This window comes from Lipophrys pholis, assembly GCF_963383615.2.
Source record: "Lipophrys pholis genome assembly, chromosome: 15".
NCBI lineage: Eukaryota > Metazoa > Chordata > Actinopteri > Blenniiformes > Blenniidae > Lipophrys > Lipophrys pholis.
Window position 1 is genome coordinate 19,645,176 of NC_137642.1, and position 24,356 is coordinate 19,669,531.

Consider the following 24,356-nt stretch of genomic DNA (forward strand, 5'->3'; position numbering starts at 1 on the left):
AGTTTGCCATTTCCCCTTCCACTTACTAATTATATTTTCAAATGGAATTTGTTATAAAATTAAAACAAAAAAGGACATGGAAAAAAAAGAAAAAAGAAAAGAATTCTCTTTGCAAGCTGAGGCTCTTGGGTTTTTTAATGCTTGCCGTTCGACTTCCCCCGGGTGCTGTGCTCTTCTTTTTCATGGAGTTCTGAATAAACAAGTTCTGCTCATTTTTTTTTTAAAGCTGCACTTTTGGGAGAATTGGCAAACGGCAGTGTTAACTGTTTGCATGCTGAGCATGTGGTCTGGATTACCTCACTTCTGATGTTCTCTGGAGTTACTCGGTCATGCACGAGTGTTTCATTTTTCACTGTTCTACGGTCAGCAAGAAAAAAAAAAAAAAGAAAAAGTAAGAGGTTTAAAGAAATGTCTTCTTGGTATTTTATCCCTGTTAAAATCAACGTTTATCTACCCAATCACCATCCCAGTCATGCCTTTATTCAGTAACTTTCCTCTTTATTGCAAAGCCTCAAAGCTTAATTTGGAAAGCAACGATTATATCGTCCATGTAAGCACTGGATTATAATTTCATAGCCCAAGAACATCAAACGAGCTTTAACAGACCCCAAATGTGTTGAATTTGCTGACTTGTATTTTCTTTTCTGTTGTTCTATTCCGTCTACGTTTTGTTTAAAACAAACCCAGTGTCATGAATTAATGTTACTTTTTTTTTAATATATATATATATTTAATGCTAAACTCAACTCGATACCCTCCTCGCAGCAACAGCAGCAGCAGCGCCAACTGTAGTATCCCAATTGAAACCAGTTGTTCTCCAGTGTGTTCCTCTCCTCTCCTCTCCTCTCCTTTCCTCTCCTCTCCCTCCTCTTCTCCTCTGTGTGGGTTTCTATCACTCATTTCGTCGCAAAGCCCCAAAAGCGTGATGCAAACACCACATTGCCCCTTGATATCTGCTTCATTTGATTTCACAGAGCAAAGATAGGCTCACGCGGGGGGCAGAGGAGGCTCGATAAGTGTTTGTGCGGGCGTGTTTTGTTTGTTGCGCGCTTGTTTGTGATAGCGAGCCGCGTGTGATAAGACATTAGTTTCCATTTCCTTCTATACTGAAGTCTCTTCCCCCCCCCCCCCCCCCCCCCCACCCTTTTTTCTCTCCTGTCCTCGGCACTAATGTTTCTTTTCAGAGGCACTGAGAGATAAGAAGGAACATCTGGTTTAGTTTCAATAGCATGTCGCAGCTTTGCGAGATTTGTGTGTGTTTTCTTCACCGTGTGGATAAACACTCATGTATGTGAGGATGCTTTTAGATGTCCGACCCCATATTTATTTGTCTTCCCGCATATTGCAAATATTTTCTTTTTTTAATTTCATTCTGGCCATTTGCTCTCTCTACTGTCCACTGAGTAGCTGACGCTCATCTGGCCAGAGACACACACACACACACACACACACACACACACACACACACACACACACACACACACACACACACACACACACACACACACACACACACACACACACACACACAGCTTACTATATATAAACCGAGGCCTCCCGAGTCTCTCTGGTCTCGTCAGCTGCCTGCATTTGATGACACAAACTCGGAGGGAATAACTATAGCCTCGGTTTAGCATCACTGGAGTCAATTATTCCTAAAGTTTTCGAGAACGGCATGAACTTTCATTTCTGTGGCAATGCTCGAGCATTTCCGTTTGTTTTAAGTCAAATGCAGTTACATTTTTCATGCAAAAATTTTTGAGCGGGCTGTGGGAAAACTGTAGCTTATTTGATTTAGTCTACGTCTTGGCTCTGCTTTCCCAAACAAAATTGAATTCTACATTAGCGGGACTGGTCATCCATGTTTGGTTTCATTGTTGGACAAAACCAAGGATTTATACTTATGTAGCAATACTTTGAGTTATTTAGCCCTCTCTCTCTCTCTCTCTCTCTCTCTCTCTGTCTGTCTCTCTCGCCCTCTCTCCCTCTGGTCTGCTCTGCTCAGATGACATCACTCCCTGGCGCTCGCTGCAGCCTATCTTAAGTCGTAGCTGTTTTGTATTTTCATCTGCTAGTGGTTTGAGCCAAATGGAGGCAGCCGTGGATTGCATGCCTCAGAAAGCTGGGAACTAATACAACATGTTCGCTCTCTATTTGTCTGGGCCTTTCTCCTCATCAAGCCCCAATGATCCTCATTCTGTACGACCGTCTCAGGGCCTCACACGTGCTGCGTGACTGCGCTGAGCGTCATCAATCATGCCTTCATTTCAAGTGTATGCGTGAAAGATCACAGTTTCTGTCAGAAGATGATCACATTGTGTTGATGAGAAACAAAACAAAAACCACAGCAATCACAGATGAAAGCAGAAACAAAAAAAGAGGCCACTGCTGGATAAAGTAATTGACCTCTCTCCTTCTTGTGTCCCCCTCCTTCAGACGTCCTGGAACAGAGATCATGACGACACGGCGTCCACGCGCTCCGGAGGCACACCGGGACCGTCCAGCGGCGGGCACACATCGCACAGTGGTGACAACAGCAGTGAACAAGGTAAGAGACAATGTGGAGGAGGATAATAAAAGAGTTTATGTGTTGAGCAATCCACCTGATTACAGAATATTCGTCAAGTACCTAATCATCGTTTTAGAGGCCGGAGCCTGTCAACACTACTTAACGCACTACATCAAGCGCATGGCAGCTTTATTTTGTTTACTGGTTAAATATAACAGGACTTTTAAAGAGGAATTTAGCTCACAGTTGCTGTGAATAACCCGGGCAGAGGTCAGGGTCGGCAATGTGAGAGCACTTCTGGGACCTGGTCGCGATTCTTTATCTGACACAATGTGAAGTAGATTGCATGGCTTCTACCTGGATTAAGAAAGCAGCTTCTGTCCTGCTAATGCCATAGCAACCTTTTGTTTCATGTGGCTGTTTGGGAAAATGCAAGTATAAGAAACCACTTCAGAACCTCAGCGGATGTTGCAGAAAAAGACATTGGCGTTGCTTGAAGCAAAACAGGACACAAAAGGGCTTGTGGAATGTTTCTTGTGGTTAAAAAAAATTGCATTATCTATGGGCAATGGCTTTGAAGCTTGTGACCCTTTTTACAAGCCGCTTGCATGCATGACAATCTCTGCATATACGTATCTTCTGCACAAAAAAAGGAAAAATGGAAATGGATAGAAATTGAATATGTAAAATGTGCAGGTTATATAGTATGTTTATTCATTTAACGATCTTCCATGTGGACATGAATCTAATAGCTTTATTACACACTCCTGCCTTGACCGCACAGCTCTGCTGGGGGTTAACTTCGATGTCTGTCTGTGTATCTGTGTTAAAGTGACACACACACACACACACGCACACATGCATAGGTACAGAGAGCAAGGCAGCAGTGGGAGAATGGGGTGGTGGTGGGGTGGCGTTGCAAACAAACTGTAGGCAAAGAGGCAACTTCATATATTATTGATGGCAATGTCAAGGCGAGCAGTTTGCAGGGTTGCCAGTGCCAGGAGGCAGAGCCTGGGTGGGAGCAGAGAGCGCCGCCATGCCTTCCACGCCAACGAGCAACCATTTATACAGTCAACGCAGACGTGCACTCCGTCTCTCTTTGTCTCCCCGTCTGTCTCGCGTTCGGTCTCACTCAGATAACCGTTGCCGCTCTCCAGTTCGGCTCCGTACTGAGAGTTTTAGCTGACGGAATTTTAAAAAGATATAGCGGGAGAGCAGGAAGATGAAAAAGAAATACAGGAAATACAGTGAAATGTGGAAAGACAAAGAGATATTGTGTAACTGTGTATGTGTGTGCACGTGTGTGTGTGCGGGTGCACTCCTCTACCTCTGATGAGTAATGGTCTGGGGCAGCCAGGCAAGATCTGATTGGTCGCTCTAATGAGCGTGCTCTGTGCCGAGTTTGGGCTCCTGCATCTGTGACCTTTGCCCTCTATTGACCGAACTGACACTTCATTTTTCACATCTTTCCAATTATAGACCCACTCCTTATGTCAGCCCACCTCCTCTGACTCCCTCTCTATCTCGTCGTGTCCCTCTCTCCTCATCTCCTCGCATCGGTGTTCCCCCAACTCTGCCCAGCTACTGTCGGTTTTTGTTTGTTGTTGAAGTTCCTTAGAGGGTAAAATGCGGGGTAGTGTGTGTATAAATGTGCACATCGCGAGTGTGTATGTGTGTCAGAATAATGAATGAGCTGCTTTGATTCGTCCAAATGTCGCAAGTTGAGTAGTTAAGCATGACGCACACAGTTTGTGTTGTCTGCAGACCCTGAAACTCATCAAATTTGTTCCATGTCTAATTTTTTTTTTTAAATCATCTTATTAAACCTTGGTATCATTAAACTGCTCTTTTTCATGACTTCCTGTAACATGTAGCTCCCATAACGCGTGTGCACTCACAAACAATGCAGTTGGGAATGCCACACACAAACACACACGAGCAGATGCGGATATCTTGGACTGGTTTCAGGTTTATATGGGTTAAGAGCTATCACTGCCACGTCATATTGGCTCTGGCAAATTCTGTGTCAGTCACTTGGTAATCCCAGTAAGCTGGTTATTTATCTGTTTGGCACTTTGCTCACTCTCTCCACGCAACTCACCCTACTGTCTCTCCTCCCTCCCTCCCTCCCGCACGCTCTCTCTCTTTCTCCCCCTCGCACTCTTTCATCTTCACATCCTCCTTCTTTTCTCCAGTTTTCCCTTGTCTCCCACCTACTCTCCCGTCTCTCTTTCATTTTTCTGTCAGTCACTCTCTTTCTCCCTGCGCTTTTCTCTCTCTCCTCCCCATTTTTTTTTCCTCCATGCCTCCCACTCACTCTTAAAAACATCACCTTTGTGTATCCTTCTTCTCTCCCCTTTTTCTTACCTCTCTTTGTTCCTTCTGCGCACTCCTTCTCTCCTGTTCCTCACAGCTTTGCGTTCCCCTTTTATTTTTTTACATTTTGCCACCTTTTTAGCCTCACGTTTATTTTTCTCAATGTTCTTTTTCATATTGTCATTATTTACCTTCACATTGTATCTCTTTTCTTTTACCTCATTTTCAGTGCCAAGCATTCCTCTTCCTCTATTTTTCCTTATTTTCTCGCCTCGCCATGTCTTCATGTTCCTCTGTTATTTCCGGCCCTATTTGTTTCTACCTCTCTCTCCTCCTCCACCTTTTACATTTGCTTTCTTGCTGACCTTTTACTCCTTCTGTGTCTCTTTCCACTTTCTGTACAGCTAATGGCCATCCCTCCGCCCTTTGCTCATTTTCTCCCCTTTCCCGTCATCCATCCCTCAGTCCTGCGCTATCAGTCCATGTTCTTCAGCTTTCAGTAATTCCTCCCCTTCTCGTCTCCTTATCATCTCCTCCACGTCCTTGTCTCGTTCCTCCTCCGCCTCCAGCAGAGTGAAACAGCTGCGAGGGAGGATGCTGGTTGGACGAGGGCCTTTAACTAGTGAACTCTCATCTCTCAGCCCTTTTTTTTTTTTTTTTTTCTGAGGCTATTCCTGAGACAAACACATGCTCCGCTCTGTCCTCTTTTCTTAACGGTTCATCGCCCACCGGAATAAGAATTTCGGTCTACATCCGGAAGTGTACTCACGCGCTCAAATTGCAGAAAGAACTGCGAGGAGGTCTCTGTGTTGAGCAAGTTTGGTGGCCACCGTGTGAATCTGGTGAAAATGTTCTTTGTGAAAACAGTTCTTAATGAGATAATGTATTTTTAACGAGATAATTAATGATGACTCTTAAACCAGCAGATGTTTTGCAGCGCTCCGACTGTGACGATCATGTTTTATTTTTGCATGTTGCATGTGGTGACAATGCTCGCATGCTGTGTTCTCAGTTATGGTGTTTATGCTTTGACCACAATGCCAATGGTATTTTATTTTTCTTAAGCGCTAAATTCCATTGGCAGTTATGAAAAAAAAAAGATGTGGGGAGGATCACATTTGCTTCACACATGTCATTAAAATCAGTCCTGGGTGTCTCCTTTCTCCCTAAAGAGCAGCCGGAGAAGAAAGACTTTGGGTTTTCTCCACCGCTTTCTCTTGGAGATCTTTGTAAACATCCAGCAAGCATCAGCAAGGGGAGTGGGAGAGCGACCCTGTACTTAATTAGTCCCACTCTATTAGCCCAGCTGTTTGTCAGCTAGTTACTACCAACAGGCCCCTTTATTTAATACCCACAAGCCCCGTGGAGAAGCCTCTCTGCAGCCTTGGATCATGCCTTTCTGTGAAAAGTAATGCTCGAAGGGCAGAGGAAAAGCTAACAGATCATATACGCCTGCGATGGAGGGGTGTCCCTCATGGACATGATCAGGCCCTCTCTTTTTCTCCCAGTATAAAGTACTCCTCTTTGCCTGTGTGAATTTGTGAGGACACCCCTTGGCTTCTCCGAGGGCCTGGCGTGCGAAGGAAACAGAATAACATTCAGGCAGTGAATCAGGCAGCTGCAGCAATGTGGATGCGAGTCGGGCAGAGGAGCACAGCAGAGTGTTTGCTCTGTTTTTGAAAGCTACAGGGTTTCCTTCTCTGCTTGTCAGAAACATCCAGGGAGTGAGGCGATGACTGGCGATATTAGATATGTATCACCAATTACTCGGGCCGTTTGTAAAGAGTGTACAGTGCGCCGTGCCAAAAGAAATAGCTCCCTGTAAGGCTATGTGTTGGTGTCTGCTGACATTTCTGGTGTCTGAGTAGTGGCAAGAGAATTCTGGATGTTGTGTGATATCAAACTCTGGGGCTTCACTTTTTTTTGTGGTTGTTGTTTTGGCTGGAAGAAGTCATTTTAGGATGATTTCTCCTGTCCGATCAAACTAAACTCTATAAAACTAAATCTTAAAGTAGTTTAGGAAAAACTTTATTAAAGCAGGCTTTAACAATTATTAAAGCAGGCTGTTGGTTGTTGGTTCGATCCCCAATCTCATTCCGTTCGTATATATAATCTCAATTTGCTGCCATTTGATGTCGAACACCTTGCATTGGAGTGTGTGTGAATGGGTGAATGTGACTAATTATATTAAAGGAATTCGAGAATGAAGAGTTCGTATAAGGGAAGTCTTCGGAAAAAAAAAGACAGCAGGAATAAAACCATCTAAAATACAAAATAAAACTGAAATATTGCTCAATCTTTCACAACCATTTCCCAATACTTGGGAATGAGAAAGGTTAACTTTGTCACAACAGAGTATTTTGAAAACCTAATTTATTTCAGCTGCTTTTCCACGTCATACCTAACATAATTACACACCATTTCTGTAAATAGTAGACTAATATTATCACTGCAGATTACGTTATAGAATATATTGCATTATTGAACATTGCTGGATTTTGCTGGATGGAAGTGACATGACACATAAACTTTATCCGTGCCATTTGTATTTGACAAAAACCTAATTAAACAGCACAGTTTTGTATCTTGAAAATCTCTTTTAATGGAAAAAAGAGATCATATTGTTCTTTTTCTACATTTGACTCTACTACTGGAGTCCTGTTGACAAAAAATGTAGCTTAAAATGACTTTTTACATGCATTGGATGCTGAAGTTCAATATTGTTGTAACTTATTTGATAAGCAAAGTGCATATATTCAAAATTAGAGGCAAAGGAGCAGAACACAATGCTGTTAATGTCACAAAGAAAAGCGTTTACTGTCATATTTGTCACTAATCAGAGAAATACTCCACCAGATAAACCTATCTCAGTGACCAACATCACTATGGATCACTTATCATCATTAGTTTTAAAGTTACAGGAACAAACGAGGAAGTCCTCAGATATGACCTCGTGCTCTTCAACCGTCTCCTGTTGGTGTTATCGATCTAAAAATGTTTGGATTGTTAACTTTCCTGGTCTAATATTTATCTCAACTTCACATTCTATCGCAGTCTGAGTCCATTCATCGTCTATCTACTGCATAAACCATCACTGGATGTGAATCCCCATTGATCTGGCTGGAATATTCCTCATACTGTCATACGTTCTTTCACCCCCTCCAACCCGTGCGCCCTCCAACAAGGTCAGGCTGCAGAGGAGCAGTTCCTTTCGGCCATCTCATTGGGCAGTTTTCCACACCAGGGTGGGCAACCGGGGACATGGACAGGGCCACCAGGCAATCAGCGACCAGCGCCTGTTGGTCCAATCACCAGGCTTCACGTGGCCCCCTCAAAGTCAGCCATTAATTGGTCCGATTGTCCAGTAGACTGGAAGGAAGAACTGTGTGTGGGTTTGTGTGGCCTGTTCCTCCTCTTCCGAACTTGATTTTCTATTCTCATGAAGTCATATTACTGCAAATACTGGATGCTTTTCACAAAGATATCAAATACTGTAAAAAGAATTGGAAATTAGTATTTTTAGCATTGGCATGGAGTATCAACTGAAAGTCCAGTGTGAAAAAAAAACTCCTCTTCTGTGCGAAACCTTGGCCCACGGTATTTAGATTTGCCCGTGCGTTGTCTAGACTTTGTCTAGACGTTATCGAGGAAGATCCTCGGTCCGGTAATTGTCTTACAGTGTCCAGCTTTACCAGTAATCTGTTTAAATGTGAGGCTCTGTGGGTAGATAAAAGGTATGTGGCTCCCTTGATTAGACTGCAGTCAGTATTACTGGAGGTGTGTAAGTACAGTAGCTGGCAGACACAAATAGGATTCTCTCTTTGATTTCTTCAGAGCGTGAACACAGGGAAAAGAACAGCAGGGAGATGAAAGTGGAAGAAAAAGACAGGAAGAAGTGGAGCAAAATGCTAGAGCAAGATGAGGAAGGGAGGGAATCTCTTGGTGAACACTGTGGAATCAGTTTGATGCTGACTGGAGCAATGTGTCTATATGTGAGTAAAAATTCTACAGAGAGAGACAGCAGTTACCCCCGATTAGTATGTTTAGTGCTTCTGAGTGTTGTCGGGGAGCCTGTTGAAGCACATATGCCACCGCTTGCTGTAATCCAACTCTGCAACCCTCCGGGTAAAAGAAAAGTTTGCGTAAGCATGCGCTAGAAAGAACAACAACTACAAAAACAATTCAATATCTGCCAGATCTCAAGAGCATAAACTTTTTATTCATATGCTTATATGAAATCAGTATATGAAAAGCATAAAGCCAATTACGTCTTCAGGAAGAACCCCCTCAACCACTCAGCATTGCTGGTAGCAATGTTTATTCAGCCTCAACTGGATTTACAGCTTCTCAAACATTATTATCTGTGGTTACCTGGGAAAAGAGATGTTTGGTCTTTCAGTGTCCAATCACGGCATCCGTCTCTCAGATTCACTGAGATCTTTATGACCTCACTTTATCGCAGTGGCTCATGCGTCAACCAACATGTAGTGACTTGCCTTGCAGAAAATGATGGCCCTTGATGACTTTTTATTGCCTCATAGGTAATAAGCAAACTCGGAGTGGCCTGAGTTTGCCCCCTCTCCAAAAAGAGGAAATTGTATCAGGTTCCCACAGTGAGGGGCCAGTTTGCTTTAAGGATTAAGGGATAGTGTCACACAGCCACAGAGGATGTGAGGAAGAAAGGCTCTGAAATACAAGTAAACAAAGTGACCTATCCTCTCCTCTCTCCGCCTCTCACCACCTCTGTCGTTTCACATGTGAGGCAATCTTCTGATTTGTCCATAACTCAGGTTTATTGGTTTCAGTCAACATGTGTGAGAAGGTAATAATCATAAAACAGTTTGCTAACGTGTCCGAGCCTCGTATTTTATTCATACTACCAGACGCAGGTCTGTTTTCTTCCCTCATCGCCTCGGCCTCTGCCTCTTCTGCTCTGGCCTGTGCTTGCTCTTATGATGTCCTTGTGTTTCATGTTCTCTAATAATATTCAGAGAAATCCCTGGAACATTTTGAAGGTGAATAAAATGTTTCCTTCTGTCCGTTATTTTAAACCTCCCCTGCATTCATTTAGCCTGCATCTCCGTCTATGTATTGGTTACATGTGGGCATGTTTGCATGACCAAAGAAATGCAAAGTCTCGCCCAGACCATTACAATATGCCTTGTGTGCACAATTTACATGAAATACATATTCATTCGTGACATGCATGCACACGAAATAGCTTTGCCCTCGCTCAGCCTTTGTGCTTCCCTTGGATGTGTTCAACTCACAATGTCTTTCAAATGACGACTCTGGTGTCATTTATGTCTCCTTTTTATGGAGTTTCCTGTTTTGCCGTCTATATATCCTTTATGTTACTCATAAATGCGCTTGGATCAGATTATGTAGTTTAGTATGGCTCCAAGAAAAAAAAATGTTCTGCTTCATTTGCTCTGTTGAAGGAGTGCAAATGGGAGGGAAATATCTTTAGCTCCCATGTTATAATTGTGGCACACTAATGATGTAGACACATTCTCACTGACTGTTTACAGGAAGCGCTCTTCTTTAATTTGTGACTGGTGTGAATGCCAAATGCTTATGTCTAATTACTGGTGTTTGCTAAAAGATACTATTTACACACTCTTCTTTTTGCCCTGTCGATGTCTCGTCTGTCAGGGTGGGGAGATTATGAAAGGTAGAATATGTGGCGGTTCATTGAAAATGTCCCTGAGAGGCTATGCTAAGGAGCTAGGAAGCCATTGTTTTAATAAATGCTCCCTTTAAGAAATGCCGAAGTGTGTGTGTGAAGGATCTTGTGTCCTTGCCATGGCCTAAACACCCACATACAGGCTCTCACAGACAGAAAATGCCCTGGTTCTTAATCGCGGCAGTGGAGGTTCATAGGGAATCTGACAGTAAAATCACAGCGAGTCATTGCTGATGTGTCACAACACATTATATCTGGCTCATAAAACGACCTTAAACTCACTCTCTCTCTCTCTCTCTCTCTCTCTCTCTCTCTCTCTCTCTCTCTCTCTCTCTCTCTCTCTCTCTCTCTCTCTCTCTCTCTCTCTCTCTCTCTCTCTCTCTCCTCCGCCTGTCTTTGCATTGCTCTCTCTGCTGACTGTGTCTCTTTCTTCCTCCTCCTCCTCTCCTGAAAAGGAGCTGAGCTCAGGGCCCAGGAGGCCTCTGATCAGATAGATGTTAACTTTTCAGGGAAAACCCTCATAGCTGTCTGGAGGAGTGGAGAATTCAGGCTATCAACTCTGCCAGTGGATGACAGGAGCAAGAGTGTAGATGAGCTTTTTCCATGTGCGTTTGCCAACTGTCTGTATTGGAAATATTTACAATAAAGAGTCCTAATTTTTCTCAGATATGAAAGATGCGTACGTTGGCCATTGGCTGCTATGCAGAGAATGAGAGAAAAGAGAGGAGGAATGGAAAAGGGAGGGGGAGTGCAAAGAGACAGGGTATTAGCACTTTGTTCAGTGGAGAAGCATTGTTTGGCCCCTTGGCACACACAAGAACACACACAAACAAGCAACTCACACACACTCGCACACAACCACATGCACAGCGCACCAACGTTTATTTAAGCTTTTGATAAAGAGATTAGCCCCATCATCCTACGCTCTTAAGCTAGCCAAGGGGGTCCGTGTTCAGGAAATCCTGGCTTTCCTGACACATAAGCTTGTAGAGGGAACCTGGCTCAAGCAACACTTCTATGATATTAATACAATTCTTGCTGGTGACTTGAGCATGAGATGATTTAAAAGAAAAGAAAAAAATCTGAACTGTTTTGGTCCCTTTGAGTGAGTGGTTTAAATAGTAGGATGAAAAACAAACAGGGTTACAGAAAGTTAAGGAAACAGGCAAGGGAAGTATTTGGCAACTGGTCTGTGTTGTTATTTTTTTTTTCTTTCTTTCTTTCTTATTAGTGCTATCAAAGTGGTTGGAGTCCAGCTTAAAGCTGCAAACAGCGAAGTGCTAATTTTAGCCTCCAAAGAGGATAAGGATAAATAGCCTGCTGCCAGTTTGCCATATGGTCCCCCGCCGATTATATTGTGTCAGGAATATTTCACCCCACCCCCACCTATACCGCAACACACCAACATCCCCACAAATACAACCAAACACATTCACATATCTGTTGTTTCTGCACTTATCAAGTTGGATGTTTACTTCACAATGCCACACAAATTCACAAAGCACATTAGCATTTTTTGGGGCGGCTGGGTTTAATCACATTGAGGTGAGGAAATGTACAGTATGTTGTACTGAAAGTGTAATGTTCAGGCAGGACATTGCTGTGACGTCCATTCAGCAGTCAGCTTTCATCTATTACTCGGGCTTCGAGCACCAAGGTAACATTTGGCCTCTTCTGTAATCTTTTGCAACTTGGTTTATATTCTCACTTGTACATATGAGCCCTGCAGAGGAATAGAAATGAGCCCCTTTCCATCGACACACATGCATATGTTCACAAGTAAATGCAACACACACTCTCACAGCTACTCTCCATGATTCTCTCACTCTCTCCTTCAAATTGAAATAATTCAATTTATGGACACAGTTCCAGACCTCCCTTGCTAAGACCATTATGCATGGAGTCCCCCCCCCCCCCTTTCTTAACAAAAGGAGGGGAGAATTTACCAGCCAGCTCTCCAAACGGCACCCACACAAAGCCAATTTCATGCCAAGAAAACACCAGCAGAAGCGCCATTTTTGGTCACGACCTGCATCCCTGTAGATTTCCTTTATCACTAGATATAGGTCGATGCTAGGTAATGTTTTTCTTAGGGCTTATTTTATAACCCTTAGATGACACACGCGACTTCTAAAACATTATCTAAATGCATCTGGTCACTCATTCGAAAGTGAAGCAGTGTATTAGAATCTGTGATCTATGATGAAATCTATGATTATTCGAGACTACATAGGTGCCGACAACTCATTTGTTTAATAAATGGTTTCAACCGATGCTGCTATGTTTGCTGCAAGTGTAGACCTGGCGTACCATGCTGGAGATAGTGTGATTTTAAATCCAGGTTCTCTGTTTTGGAATAAGTTGCAGGTAACGAGTGGATTAATGCAAGTCAAGTGGGTCAAAGCTTGACCCAAAGCTGACCCAGACCAAACATGCTGCCCCTAGAGACCCCTTCCTGTTAGTCCTTTAGACATGGATACTTGCTATAGGGGTTTAACTGTGAGATAAAGACCTCAGCAGGCTTTCCTAAAAGTTTAGAGAAGCAGAAAGAGGGAAGAAAAGGCCTAGATAACAAATACCTGTAGATAAACATAAGAGCGGTAGGGTGTCCTGGAGGGCAGCATGGCTGTTTACTGTGTGTGTGTTTGCAGAGCAACACAAAGCATGCCACTAGCGATACGCACACTTGCGAGCGCACACCTTTGGATGTAACTTGATCGTCCCATCTTGCTCCAAGCCAGTGAAACTCAAAGAGATGAGCAGGGACTGGGGGCAGAGATCCTTACTAGTGATAACCTTTCGAGTAAAGGCCTGAATGGCGGTGTTAACACACACACACACACACACACACACACACACACACACACACACACACACACACACACACACACACACACACACACACACACACACACACACACACACACACACACACACACACACACACACACACACACACACACGCATATATAAATTGTCCACTCTGGCTCCCATGGGCAGTCCCAGGTCTTTGTTCCACTGACATACTCTTGAGCGGCCGAGAGGTCATACTTTTACAGGAAGTCACCCTCGGAGAGGGCTGGCTCTCTCAGGAAGTGACTTGGAGGGACTGTGTGGCGAGGCCGCCGGCGTCCACGGGAGGGATATCACCCCCGTCCACATGGGCTCATGCTCCACAGAAGGAAGGCTGCAGTAAACCCACTCGCTTCCTCTTCCTCTGCCTGTGTCCAAAAGTCTTATCAGGGCTACGTATGGGTAGGCTGATAGGACTACAAATCCCCCACATCCCCACAGTCCCACATCCTGTACCTATCAAGGACATGACAAGGAGGAGGACATGAAGACGCAATGAAACACAAAGTAAATATAATACTTAAACTTGTGATCGTTTGAGAAAGTGGTCTTGAAGAGTGCAACCTACGATTAAAACCTTTGCACACTTGCTTTGCAGCAGCCATCAGCTTGTTTACACTTTTTTTTTTTTAAATCTCCTAAAACCCTAAAATGTAAATACAACTACTCAACAATTACAAATATTTATTTATACAGAGTAGGTTGTAGCAGAGATAATGACTTATCTTGTTTTCCCAACCACCCCTTCATTAAGCCAAAGCTGGTGGATGCAGACCATTTTATACTCCCTCATAATACTAAAACCTTCTATTATTACAAAAAAATAAAATGGAAAAAAAAATGATAACCCCCCCACAGGAAGCTAATGCGCTATTATTAGCCCGTGCCACCGCAGGGTTAGCGTGCCTGTATTATCTAACTACATACTGCAGTTTGGCTGGTGCTGATAGGTTAGTATGAGTGGGAAAATCCATGTGTATTAAAAGTGTTTATCAGAAGCTGTGCGGTATAGATAGTTACCATGTGGAAAAATACGGACAAAGTCAAGCCCTACATACAGTGGCTCTGAAGCACGAACTGGAAAACTTTGGTGAATAGTAAATGCACCTTGTATAAAGATAATTTTCACTGTTTTAGCTGTCTCAAAGCGCTTCACATTGTGAGTCACATTCACCCGGCTGCCATGTAAGTTGCTCAACCTCCATTTGGAGTTCAGTTTCTTGCCTAAGGACACTTGTGGACAAGGTGAGACGGATCGACAACCTGTTCTTCTGTCTCAGCCAGTTACTTTGTTCAGAGGAGCTTCAGCCCAAACATGAAGGCTTGATTAGAGGGAGAATAGATCAGTTGATATTGGAATTAAACATTTTCGCTTTTAACTTCAGTTTACTGTCTGCTTTGATGCATTATTGAAGTTAGACAGTAAAATCACACATTGATACTCCAGCTTAGTGCATGGCGTTTGACAGAAGGACATTTACAGTCAAAGTTCCTCCATTTTATCTAGTTTTCTCATGCTGAAAAACTGTATTTACCAGATGTTACTCCACAACAAAGTCAAAGAGGATGTTTTTCCTGCAGATTAGCTGAAGGTTCCCTCTCTTTGTATGTATTGAAGGACTTTGGAACGCCCTTCAGCACATCAGCTGACTTTTGGAAAGAACCGCCGTGCCATTGTGCTGTTAAGTGCTCTTAGCTTTTGTTATATTCGTTGTCCTCTCTGCCGTCCCTTCCCCCCTTACCCACTTCTTCTTCCATAGTCCATTTAACTCTCCTCTCCTTCTCTCTGTGTCAGTTCGCGGTGCGTCGAGTTTGACTGAAGCTTTGGTGAGTCAAAGGTGTCAAAAGCTATCTGAGAGGCAGTGAAACAGTTGCGAGTTAAAAGTGGGAAAACGGCAAAAGAGACGCAATTTTGGAAATCTTACCAGGTTGTGTGTGTTTGTGTGAGTGTTTTTGTGAGGATTTCCCTTCACTGAGGCAAATAATCTGTGGGCCCCCCTCACAAGTGCTCCCATTTGAACTGAGTCTGGCCCTCTATCTTTAGGTTGGGAGAAAAAAAAAGAAAGAAAACGGCAACACAAAGGCAAGAGGGGAAAAATCAATAGTTACACAGCAAAAGTGCTCAACATGAAAGGGTGAATTCATCGCCCTACGCTTTCGTTTTAGCTTGTACCGTCTGTGTCGTTCTCTCTCTCATTCTTTCTTTCGCGACTGATCTGGAAGTGGGAATAAAGGGGAGTCGGTGTGTGTGAGTGCGTGCACGTGCGTGTGCGTGTGTGTGCGGAGGCATACTGCAGTTTAATGTCGTGTCGGTGCCCTGTGCTTGAGGCAGTTTCCAGCGTGTCAGGCAGCCTGTGGTGATGACCCTTTACGGGAAAATGGCACAGAGAGAGCAGTCACATTTACACTGACATTTTTGCCATCACCTATGGCTATGTCAACAGGCCTGATCCCCCATACCCAACCTCCCACTGCTCATGGCCAGCAGAGAATGGGCCTGGACCATAACACAGCAGCACAGGAACACTTTGAAAGAGCAAATGACCATTAACACAAGTGTAATAGTCAATAATTTATAAAAGGTTAATCATTCGGTCTCTAAAATGTCATAAAGTGGTGTGAAAAATCTGCACAATTTCCCGGAACCCTGTCTGATGTCTTCGCATGGCTTGATGTTTGTCTGAAACATCCATCCGTCCGTCCATCCATGGATGGGGTAAAGCAGTGTACAGGGCAAACAGAAAGACAGACTCACACCCTCACATTTACACCCACAGCCCATTTAAAGTCACCGGTGAACCTCAAGTGCTTTTTTTGTATTGTGGAGAAAACTTACACGCACAATGGGAAAGCATGTGCTCCTAACCGCGCTACCCACTACACCACCATGCAGGCCTGTAGACAGACATATTGAATCATATAAAACACGGAAGAGCAACATATTTTTAACCTTCGAGACAGCGAATGCATTACTTTGTTTAATGTGTATTTACTGTCCCAATAAACTATTTAACCTCCAAGATTGATAAAACATTGTGTTTACCTCTTGTGCGTCTGTCTTTTGGCATTGTTTAATCCCACCCTTGCACATGTTAACATAAACCTCATGTTGACATGCACTCGGGAAGAATGCCATGCACTCAAAGCGCTTAGGCATCAGCCACGTAGATCTCACAAACCTCAGGTTTTCACCAACACTTTTAATTAACTCATAATTATGATAGCGGGCTTGTGTGGCTTTTCTTTGTTCTTGTTTGTTAAACACGTTCTCTTTGTCTGACTTTCTGATTCCCTCCTCATCAGATCAGCACAAATGAAATAATTGCTCCAAACTTGGCTCAGATTCTCACAACACCAAGTCTCCAGTGTGCTTTAATTACAAATAACTCTTGTAAATGACTCACCAGTTACTGTCATTATTGAATCTGTCAGTGCTGATCCACAAAACTGTCATCATTTAAAGTAACTGGCTTTGTTAGTGCAAAACACTTATTTACTGTAATTACTTCAGTGGAATTGTCTTTGATTACAGGAAGCAATTACTTAGCTCGCCCCTGCTTGTTTACCTGAAATGGCTCATCTTTTCTTTTTATGATAACTTTCTTTAGTCTGCATAAACAATTTTTAGATAATCTAACCAACGTATGTCCTACAGTGATTTGAAGTGAGGTGATCCCAGTTCAATGGCTTGAGTGTTATCTGAAAACATTGGAAAGTCTCTCTGGCAAAGGCAGGAAGGGAAGTCTAGACTTAGCCATATTGTTTTGTCGACAGCGCATGTCATTATCCGCAGAATGGTCATGGGGATTTCTCTCCATCTCTCCACCTCCCCGGGATGAAAAGGGAGGCGAAACAGCATTGGTCACAGAGAGTGTTTTGTATTGAAGTGCCGTCGTGTGGGTGTGCATGTGTGTTGGTTTAGAATACTTTGGAAAGTTGCCTTGCGAACAATCCTGGGAAATGAATGTGTGTTAGTATGTTTTTATTGTGTGTCTGTTTTTGGTGCAGTTACGGGAGAGTCTCATTTGACAATGTATCCCTACTTGGAAATTGGATTGCAAGGAATTCCTGCATGTTCAGAATTTTTGGAGGTGGGAGGGGCCTCCAGACCCATGCAAAGGGAACCCCCCACTGCCTGCAAGCCCCCTTGAACACCCCCTCTTCAAGTCTAGAGCTTATGAATGGCCTGAATACAATAAATGCCACTTTTTTTTTTCTTTCCTCCCTCCCTCTTGTGAGCCCTTCTTTACCCCTCTGAGGATTTCTGGGAATGTAATGTATGTGTGTTTGTGCAAAAATGTGTGGTGTGTGTGCATTTCTGTGTGAGTGCGAGAAAAAAGCCAGAGTAAGAGGCAGAGCACTTCAGTGATCGTGCATCGGCAAGTGTGTGTGTGTGTGTGTGTGTGTGTGTGTGTGTGTGTGTGTGTGTGTGTGTGTGTGTGTGTGTGTGTGTGTGTGTGTGTGTGTGTGTGTGTGTGTGTGTGTGTATCATGTTTTAAGTGTGTGTGTATGTATGAATTTCTCGCCTGCCAATATGAGATGTGTGTATCCCATGTGGAACAGGATAGCAGGCCCCTGAGGCCTGGGCCTTGCCTGGGCAGCCAACCCAGGGTCATGTGAGCTTTCTGTGGTGTGAAACTCTAGGAGTGGCCTATGAGAGATCAGCTTCAGGTCACTTGCACTCGTGCAGTGAAACACATGCGTTGTCTTTCTCTCCCTCTTTCTCTCCCTCTCTCTCTCTCTCACAACAGCCTTTTATGCTAAATGCATTGTCACAAGCTCAAAAGACCTGCGTGCACTCCTCTTCCTCTCAGTCCATCCACAGCCTATAAAACCTTGCAAAAACATCTCACTGTATCCTCCAAAATCGTTTAGCCATCTGTGAATGATTCCTCACACAGGATCTCACTCATGACATCTGGCACAAAGCTAATATTCATAACCCGTATTCCTCATCTCGGCAGTGCTTCGATGAAGGGAAAAATTATTAGAAAGCTAAATGTCATAATTCTCTGGCATAGTGCTAGAAGCGACGAGTCTGACAAGATCACTGTTCGCAGATGAATGACTCGTGAATCTGTGTATGCTAATTTGCCAGGAAGCAGAAAAATGGCTGACACCTCATAATGGCATGTGTGCCTAAGCGCAGGGGGCAGGTAGTACCAGTGTGTGTCTTGCGCTGGGAGATGGTTTATAAACAGACCATAACAGATTAGCCTAGATACTGCTTGATAATGCCAGGGTATGCCTTAAGACAGAGAGATGTAGAGACGTGATGAAGACACATAGCAGGCAGGAGAAGAAGAAATAGTGGAGAAGGGGTGAGCATATTGATAATAGCTCTCTTTTATCACCTTCAGGCCACATTTAATCAGAAAAGTGCTTTTATTAATTTTATCTCCAAAGGAAGAATGTTTTAAGCCTACAGTGAAAAATATACAACGCCTCACTGTTACATGGCCAGTCCTGTGCAAACACCCTCCACTCGCACCCACAGTCCAGCAGACAGAGAGAAAAAGTAATGAAGAAGGAAGAGGGACCGTAAGAATGAAACATGAAGTGGCACAAAGGCTTATATAAAATCCATCGAAGCTGAATGAGCACTGAAGTGTCTGTTTAGCTAATGCTAACGAAGCTCATGGAAATGCATGAAGAAAGCTAACCTAATTTCGACGTCATTATCTGTTTGCTCAAAGTGTGTGCACGCATGTGTGTTTGTGTGCAAGTGTGTATTTGTGTATCCAGCGTGCGAGGGGACTGATAAAATATTCCTTCCCTTGGTTGGCCCCGGGGCATTTCAACTGCCCCTGGCTCCTTCCAGTCAGTGGCCTGCTCCTAATTGCCACACACATGCGCGCGCATGCAGTCATATTCACACAGCTGCGCGTGCATAAACACAGACCTTCTGTGGCTGGAAACACACACGCAAAAAGAAAGGCAGCTAGAGAGAGAGAGAGAGAGAGAAAGAGAGAGAGAGGGAGAGGGAGAGACGCACACATACAGACGAATGCACATCCATGCATGCATACATTCCTCGCTGACAAACATGCACCCCCACTGTCCTGCATTGATTCAACTCTCCTCGTCCTTCCAGCCCCTCCTCGAACTAGTTGCAAAGACATTGTCATGGCTGATCAGTTGGCAGGGCCCAGAGTTGTGCCTGTGGCTCTTCCTTGTGGGGACGCTGGCGCTCGCTAGCTTAGCTTCCCCTCACTGTATGCATGCAGCCTCGGGTTGCAGCCTGCTGATGCTCTTAATAAGGCTGGCAGCCTGTATATGGAGAGTGACTGACTGGGCCATTGAATGAGGGGGCTTACTATCTGCCTGGCTACATTTCTGACAGACTGATTGACTGTCTGACTAAGCACCTGACTGACAAGCCCGCGCTATGACTGAGTGACTTACGTCTCCTGCTCGGGAGCTGACTGACTTGGCAGCTTCGTAGACTAACTGGCTGACAAAATAGTTTACTGGTTGACCGAATAACACACTGGACAACTGCCTTTGTGACCGACTCAAAGGCTTATTGGCTGAGTGACGGACTACCATGTCACTTAAGTAATTCCTACTCTCATTGGGATCAATTGGTTGTTTTCGTAGCATGCTGATGATTCAGGGTGCCACCTTAGAGTATCAAAATAGTCGGTGTTGGAGTACTCCACTTTAGTGATCATACACATCAATACACCACACACAACCGCTTTCATCACATCATGTCCTATAGGGCCAATTTTTGACATTGTTGTATGTCTTCACATTGCCTTACTTTCTCTGTTTGCTTGTCACTTTAGGCAAGAACTGTCAACATAACCTGACAAGCACAAAATTGTGCAGTTTTGCCAGCATAGTTTAAATCTCTTTGACTACTGTGGAAAACTATAGAAAGAGAAAACTTAAACTTAAAGTTATCTAGACTCCGCCATGTCCAAGATGAGACAAGGCTGTGATTGGACAGAAACATAACATAGTGAGTGTGTTTTACCACTTATATCACTTGTAAAAGAGTGTTGCAAAATATGACCTCTAAAGCCTAAGAAAGAGAGAAAGAATATATCTGCATTACAGCAACTGTGTGTGTGTTTGATTTTTTTCAGCTGATTAACTCCAGTGTGCAACAGCATCTCTTTCCCTTCCTCCCTATTATTTTCTCCTTCTTCATTGCATCTGTCAGTTTCAGCTTCCTCTATTTTGTTCACCACTTTCCACCCCTCAATGAATAATCCACTATCCCTCTCCCTTTTTTCTCATGTTTCTTCACTATCTATATTTCTTCTTGTCTTATCCTCTCTCTCTCTCTCTCTCTCTCTCTCTCTCTCTCTCTCTCTCTCTCTCTCTCTCTCTCTCTCTCTCTCTCTCTCTCTCTCTCTCTCTCTCTCTCTCTCTCTGATGCGCTTTGGTAAAGCCAATGACATTTCCCCAACATGTCTGGCAGACACAGCTTCAGCACCTTTTCTGCTTCACCCCTCCTCGTTGCCGGCCTTTTCCCTTTTCTCTCCCTCTTACCTCCTGCTCTCTCCTCACTTACAGGGTTAGAGAAAAGCAGAAATTAGCCCCAGACCTTGTCGAGGTGATTGGTATCAAATTGCACTGAAAATGGAAATGCCAATAAAATTGATGGCCCTCCGCCAGCCTAACCCCCCCCCCACCCCACCCCCCCATCCATGTAAAGCAAGAGTCTACAGGTCAGACCTGGAAGTATAGGCGAGGGGAGAGAAAGGAATATTGTGAGGTGTTAATGTTTCCCTGTCTGACTTCAGTCTCGGTACAGGGTGACAAAAATGGTAGCAAGTAATTATAAGCGGCGCACTGCAGTTTCTCATGAGCATGCACCTTTTTTTTTTTATTACTTTTGTGCTTCCTCGACCCTCTTTTTGTATACTCCCCTGTTTCCCCTTCTCTTCATGCTTCTCATGACATCTCACCTCTTCCCTGAGCTTGTCTGCTCACTGACTCTCTCCCACTTGCTCACTCGCGTGCATGCGCGCTCGCTCGCTCGCTCACACTCTGAGCTGGTACTCCGGCCGTTTGCTTCTGTTTTCCCAACTCGCATGGGACAAGCCCCTAGGTTTGTTATTGTAGGCTTTGCTGAACATGAGCCGGTCTTTACAACGGATTGAAAGCATTTGCTTCCAATGAAAATCTGGTCTTAGATTACAGGGCCTCGGCTCAGCTCACCCCTCTTTTTCACCAGGCGGAGAGATGGAGAGAGGAAGAGAGAGAGACAGAATGGTGGGTGAATTGTAGCCCTGAAACAGTAGGCAAAAAAAAAAAAAAAAAACCTCACTTGTTAAGCTCCGGCTGCATTTGTCCCAGGCTAATGATGTAACTGAAGCTCGGTATGTGAATGTGTTTTTGAGCAGAAGGGCTGAGAAGCTGTGTGAATGGTGCACATTATGTGTGTATGTGCTTGTGACTGTAGTGCTGCAACGGTTAGTAGTTAATCAATGAAATGATCAGGTATTCACTTACTGTAATTGATTAATGATTAGGTAAAAACTAAAAAAAAAGACTAATTGTTTCTGTCATGAGTTTTGCTGCTTTTTTTGTATTACATCACAGTGAATTGATTGCACAAGCACTGAACAGTGAAAGTGTCTGAACTCTTTGTGTCATCTTATAGATGAGTCCTTCACTCCTAATAATCAGATGAATACTTTACACATGAATCTGTGACAAAAATGACAATATTTGAAGTCACATCGACTGACTTCCAGTAAACTGGATGAGGTTACTGTCGTCAAACCTGATAAGTGCGAGTTTTGATTCCTATAATCCACCAATTTACCTTTTGGAGATGCTTCATTAGCTCAATCCTCTCTGCATCCCTGCTTGCGTATGTGCATTACCAATGTACAGTGGGAGGTGTTTTGCATCCATATCACACCATCTATGAAAACCCGGGTCTTGTTTTTTTTTTTTTTTTTCTTTCCCTCCCCCACTTGCAATAGCATCACCTCCACTTCCACATGAGGTTCATTAAAAAGCCTTCAATATGTGTGCATATGTATCTCCTTCTGCCAGAACAGTCGGGGAGAGAGCGAGAGCTAGCCAAGAGTGTTGTTTCGTATGGATCGTTGAGAGCCTCTCTCTCCTAATGGTGTATATAATTCAGGTGCCCTCCAGGCATGCTTTCAGGAATTCTTTTGCCTGAGGTAATGGGGAGCAAAGGCCTGGGTTTTAGGCCCTTGATTATTCCATTGATGTGGCAGGCTGGAAAAAAGTCATCTCCAACCGGATTAGCGCCAACATCCCCATTAATTATCGATAAATCGGGGCTTAGGGTTTAGCTAGGTGCTGGGTGTCGCCCTCTGCAAGTTAGTGGAGCGCGGGCCTGCTTCACTGCAGTTATCCGCTCCCGCTGTAGTGAATAGACCGAGAAGCTTTAGAAGTGCTTTGTGTGTAATCAATAAATAACTGGATCCAATTCTGCGCACAGCCTCAGTGTTTTTCTCCTCGTCTTCACTTCCCCTCACTTCCAGTCGAAAGAGGCGCAACACGGGACAAAAGTCAGTCATGTGCAGATGAAATTTCTAACGGTGTGGGGGCCACTTGTTTGTGTCGCCTCATGTTTCTTTTATGATCATCATCTTCATTGAGAGTGGCTCGTATTTTTGAATAATGATAATAACAATTAGGCGTTTCACAGCCACAGATGGAAATAGACTCTTTCTCTCCACTGGAGCTGTACAGAAAATATAACAGTAATTGGGTGCTTTTGCATATGTGTGGCGTGTGTGTGGTTGTGTGTGTGTGTGCGTACTTGTGTGTGTTCGTGTGTGTGTATGGGTTCATGTTATTGAGTCTGAATGCAGAGAAAAGGCCCACAGAGCGCCATCCTTTCACTTTTTCTCTCAGCACCCAAATACTCGGGGCTGTCTCGGTGTTCCCCTTAGGTGAGGTTAACTGGCCTTAATAGAGTCTTATCGAAGCCCTACAGGTTGCTGTAAGCATCCATGACGCCATTGTTATGAAAAGCAGCTAGCTTTGTTAGGGCTGTTTGTGCGTCTCACTTCTTTTTTTTTTCTCCACCCATTTTGCTTTTATTTTCCGCCTTCCCCCTCCTCGCAACCTTGCCTTTTGTAGTGCTGTGTTACTCTTTCCACCTCAGGTAAAATGGCAGAATGCGCTGGGGCGACGCTTCAATAACTATTTTCCCCTCAGGATAATAAAGACTAAATCTCTCTGTCATTTTCAATTCTGCGTGGGGTTGGATGGGAGAGTGGGGAAATGCGACCTTACAAGTCCTTTGTGCTCCCCTTCTCACTCTCTTTTCCGCAGAAAGATGCAAGCGCTTGCTGTGTTTTCAAGTGACGGGGGAGAAAAATGAAAGGCAGGGTTATTTATAAATGTATTAAAAATGAATGCATTTATGAGGTGCTGTTTTCCAGCCATTCTCTGCTTGGCATTGTTGTGTCTCTATACCCCTCCGTCTGTGCATACAAAGCCCTGCAGAATTCCTTCGAAATCGCATTTATTCCCTTTGAACGCGGAGGCGCAGCGAATGCAGGAAGTAAACAAACTGTTTGTCTGATCCCCGCTGTCTCTTCCTGTTTCTTGTCATGTGACAGGTGACGGCCTGGACAACAGCGTGGCTTCACCGAGCACAGGGGACGACGATGACCCGGATAAAGAAAAGAAACGCAACAAGAAGAGAGGGATTTTCCCAAAGGTGGCCACCAACATCATGAGAGCGTGGCTCTTCCAACACCTAACAGTGAGTCCAGCTAAACTACGCCGACGCTCTTTCGGTTTTCACGCCACGTGTCCATTCGGCGCTTCCATTCGCAGCCATGGGCCATCTTTTGCTATTCTCACTCTGCAACTCATGCACAGATGCACAGACTTTTTTCCAGCCCTGCTTCTTTTTTCATTTTGACACAAATACATTTGTACGCTACTCAGAGCAACACGCACACACACACACACACACACACACCCTTAGATACAGTCATATGTACTCACATACACACCACCAGAGCCCCCCTCCAC

General features: G+C 44.0%; 1 protein-coding gene across 2 annotated transcripts in view; it reads left to right on the forward strand.

The window, feature by feature from the left end:
• Positions 1-24,356, forward strand: part of meis1b (Meis homeobox 1 b) — an 83,995-nt gene that overhangs the window by 13,487 nt on the left and 46,152 nt on the right. For both annotated transcript variants that reach the window (XM_080481340.1, XM_080481341.1), the window contains exons 7-8: positions 2,437-2,548; positions 23,936-24,081. In XM_080481340.1, coding sequence (XP_080337466.1) covers positions 2,437-2,548; positions 23,936-24,081 — 258 coding nt within the window. The remainder of the gene's footprint in view (positions 1-2,436; positions 2,549-23,935; positions 24,082-24,356) is intronic.